General features: G+C 39.9%; 1 protein-coding gene across 1 annotated transcript; it reads left to right on the top strand.

The window, feature by feature from the left end:
• The first annotated feature begins 1,763 nt into the window (after window positions 1-1,763).
• On the top strand, window positions 1,764-2,702 carry LOC104984141 (olfactory receptor 51I2). The gene has a single exon (XM_010833771.1). The coding sequence runs from the start codon at window positions 1,764-1,766 to the stop codon at window positions 2,700-2,702; it is 939 nt and encodes a 312-aa protein (XP_010832073.1).
• The last annotated feature ends 1,706 nt before the right edge of the window (window positions 2,703-4,408 follow it).

A 4,408-nucleotide genomic window follows, 5' to 3' on the forward strand; every position in this document is an offset into this window, starting at 1 on the left:
GGTGTGGCAGATTGCAGAGTTCTTTTTCAGCTAAAAGTGCTTATGGTCAGCAGTCATGAAAGTCCTCAAGAGAATAAAATCTTCCTAACGAGTTTTCAGGCACAAAGTCAGCACCACTGCTCTCCTCCTGGGGCTTAGAGTGAGATATAAAACAGGCAGGCACGAACGCACTTGAGCAGATGGAAAGAAGAATGTGTTGTTCCATGGATGTCTCTTGTCATTCTGTTCTCTGGTGAGTTCTGAAACCCAGTAGGGGTGAACTGAAAGGGTTTAACCCTGCCCCAAGAAAGGGTTACACTGGGAAAAGGGGAGGGTGAAGAAGAGAGAGACACTGCGTGGAGGCAGTATCTTAGCTGAGTGAACAGAATAAGGGGGACTCTCCTTTGACTTGGGGTTCTAATCCTGGAACAGCCACTAACTGCTTATGTAACTCCGAGTGATTCACCGTACTTCTCTAGACTGTCTCTTTCCAGAGTCAGATTCCTTGAGATCAATGTTTCTATGATTCACTAACATTGCTGCAAGTTGAGGAAGGTAAGCAGGACTTGGGCACAAGAAAGTTTCAGAAAAATAGGAGCGAAGTGATCACCACCAATTCCACGACTCAGACTAACAGCTGAGCCAGTACACATGATCTAATTTTGTTCTCATTTTATTAATTCTGAGAAAAAGATATATAAAAGTTCTCAGGATATATAAAAAAGTATACAAAAGTCCCCAGAGAAAAATAAATCAGTTAGTCATAAACTATAGCCATAAATAAATGAGCGTATCTAAACATGGATGACTATGACATAGATTTAAAACTATGATCCTTACATCAGCTATAAAGGATCATAGTTTTAAATCTATGTCATAGTCATCCATGTTTGACACATGTATACCTGTGGCGGATTCATTTTGATATTTGGCAAAACTAATACAATTATGTAAAGTTTTAAAATAAAATAAAATTAAAAAAAAATAAAAAAACTATGGTCTTTAGACAACCTGAATGTTAGTATACCTATACCAGATTTAGAGGAGAATTCATAAATTTTCCCCAGACAGGAACAACTTCACACCTTTGCACAAATACAAGGTTTCTTTGTTGCTTTTTTGCAGCAGCTCTGCTAGTAAAAAGCTGATATCCACTGGCAGTCAATTTCATCGAAGTCCCACTGGCCCTTCTCCTCCCTAACCAAACATATATCATAGTTCAGACTAGCTCTGGGGTACGCTATCATTAATTAGTGACATGTAAGAATCAACACTGTGAAGGAAAAATTTAAATACTTGTAAAGTTACTAATGAGTCAAACTCCCAATATCCTTTTGTAATAGTTCTCTATGAAGTTTAATTAACCTATTTCCATTCAAAGATGTGATTAAAATTGTAGATACCACAGTGTGAACATTTTCTTTGTAACTAATTGACACATCTAAGTATTTGCCAATATTGTCCTTCTTTCATAAAACAGAGGGAATATGTAGCCCAGCCTATGACTTGATATATTTAAACATTTGTCAATATCTTCCTTATTCCATAAAACAGAGAGAAACAGTAGCCCAGCCTATGACTTGATGATCATGAACTATGAAGAAAAGAAGTTTGCCTGTATTTTTCCAACGCAAGTGATTTCATGAACGCCTCAGTTTAAACTGTGTAGACACCATCTGCTCTGTCTTTTACTCTCTGGTTCCTCCTCTTCCAGTAAGTGCAGCTCTCAGAAATCACTAAATCAGAAGGTCTGACCCTGAAAAGCTCTTTGGTTTCCTCCTGCCATGGGGTTGTTCAATGTCACTCACCCTGCCTTTTTCCTTCTGACTGGTATCCCTGGCCTGCAGAGCTCTCAATTCTGGCTAGCAGGACCCCTCTGTGTGATGTATGCTGTGGCTCTTGGGGGCAACACAGTGATCCTGCAAGCTGTGAGAGCAGAGCCCAGCCTGCATCAGCCCATGTACTACTTCCTGTCCATGCTGTCTTTCAGTGACATGGCCATGTCCATGGCCACACTGCCTACCGTTCTCAGAACCTTCTGCCTCAATGCCCGCACCATTGATTTTGATGCCTGCCTAATCCAGATGTTCCTCATTCATTCCTTCTCCATGATGGAGTCAGGCATTCTGCTGGCCATGAGCTTTGACCGCTATGTGGCCATTTGTGATCCTTTGCGCTATGCCACTGTGCTCACTAACGAAGTCATCGCTGGAATGGGTTTAGCAGTGACTGCTCGGAGCTTCATCACCCTTTTTCCTCTTCCCTTCCTCATCCAGAGGCTGCCTATCTGCAGGTCCAATGTCCTTTCCCACTCCTACTGCCTCCACCCAGACATGATGAAGCTGGCTTGTGCTGACATCACAATCAATATCATCTATGGACTCTTTGTTCTTATTTCCACGTTTGGCATGGACTTGTTATTTATCTTCCTCTCCTATGTGCTCATTCTGCACTCAGTCATGGCCATTGCCTCCCGTGAGGAACGCCTCAAAGCTCTCAGCACATGTGTGTCACATATCTTGGCTGTACTTGCATTTTATGTACCAATGATTGGGGTCTCCATGGTGCACCGCTTTGGGAAAAATATTCCACGCTACATACATGTCCTTTTGTCCAACATCTACCTCTTCGTGCCTCCTGTGCTCAACCCTCTCATTTATAGCGCCAAGACAAAGGAGATCCGTAGAGCCATTGTTCACATGTTTCACCACATCAAAATGTGACTTCCACGTTTGGCTTTAAACTATAATGATCATTGTAGTCCTAGACTATCACCCACAGTGTTGTTATTATCATCATTGTTGATGTTGTTATCCTAAACATCAAAATTATCATCACAAAGGTAGATTTACTGGGGGGTGGGGGAAGTAAAAGATCAGGAATGGAGATTCAAAACGTATAGGACAGAACAAATGTGTAACAATACATCTAACAAAAATCAATTTCGTTCATAGAAAGATAACTATTGGAGTCAATTGAGTGATTAGACAAAACTTTGCAGAGGAAGATTAAGCTAGGAATCATTTTCTATAATAATAAATATTACTAATATAATACTAATTGTAGTATCTGTTTCCTAAAAGTGCCAGATTCAGTTCTAAATTATTTTGCATTAATTCATTTAATCTTTCTAACAATCTTATGAAGTATAGAGAATGAAATAAATTGTTCAAAGTAACTCACATAATGATCCAAGTGAGATTCAATACTAGTCTGTCTCCAGTGTTTGTACCCAACCACTGCAAATACTGCTTCTCTAACTGACATCACTGTTAACATTACAACTTCTTGAGGTATGCCAGACTGGGAAAGATAAATATCATATGACATTGCTTAAATGTGGGCTCTAGAAAAAGACTTGTTGTTCATTGTTCAGTTGCTGAGTCATGTCCTGCTCTTTGTGACCCCATGGACTGCAGCATGCCAGGCCTCCCTGTCTTTCACAGTCTGCTAGAGTTTGCTCAAACTTGTGTCCTTTCAGTAGGTTATGCCATCCAACCATCTTATCCTCTGTCATCCCCTTCTCCTCCTGCCCTCTGTCTCTCACAGCATCAGGGATTTCCAATGAGTTGGTTCTTCACATCAGGTGGCCAGACTATTGGAGCTTCAGCTTCAGCATCAGTCCTTCCAATGGATATTCATGGTTGATTTCCTTTAGGATTGACTGCTTTGATCTCCTTGCTGTCCAAGGCACTCTCAAGAGTATTCTCCAGCATTACAGTTCAAAAGTATCAATTCTTCAGCACACAGCCTTCTTTATAGTCCAACTCTCCCATCTGTACTTGACCAGTGGAAAAAACATAGCTCTGACTACATGGATCTTTGTCGGCAAAGTGAAGTCTCTCTTTTTAATAGGCTATCTAGGTTTGTCATAGCTTTTCTTCCAAGGAATAAGTGTCTTTTAATTTCCAATAAATATCAAAACGAGTTTATAGTTTATAATTTACTTAGATATCAATAGCTTACTTAAAAACTTATATTCATAGCTTAAACAAATACAACTTATCTCAGAAAAAACACTTCTTTCTCCCCATGAGTCTGTTAATTAGGAAATTGGTCAACATTTATTAGTCAGAAATAATACATATACATTGGTGAATGAAATGGCAACCCATTCCAGTATTCTTGCCTGGTAAATCCCATGGACAGAGAAGCCTGGTGGCCTATAGTCCATGGGGTCATAAGAGTCAGACACGACTGAGTGACTAAACAACAGCAAAATTAAAGCAATACATATACACATTTACATACATACTCATATATAATGGATTATTTTTTTCTCTATTAAGAATATAAGGGCTTATCATTTTCAACCTCCTCAACAAATGTCTCTATAATCTATGGTCACTGTAAACAGGCTGTGTGTACACACCTGCACGTGCCCCATAGGTCCCTAACCAAGCAGGAGCTGGAAAGTGAGTGCTTCCAA

This window comes from Bison bison, unplaced genomic scaffold (assembly GCF_000754665.1).
Source record: "Bison bison bison isolate TAMUID 2011002044 unplaced genomic scaffold, Bison_UMD1.0 scf7180017845335, whole genome shotgun sequence".
Taxonomy (NCBI): Eukaryota; Metazoa; Chordata; class Mammalia; order Artiodactyla; family Bovidae; genus Bison; species Bison bison.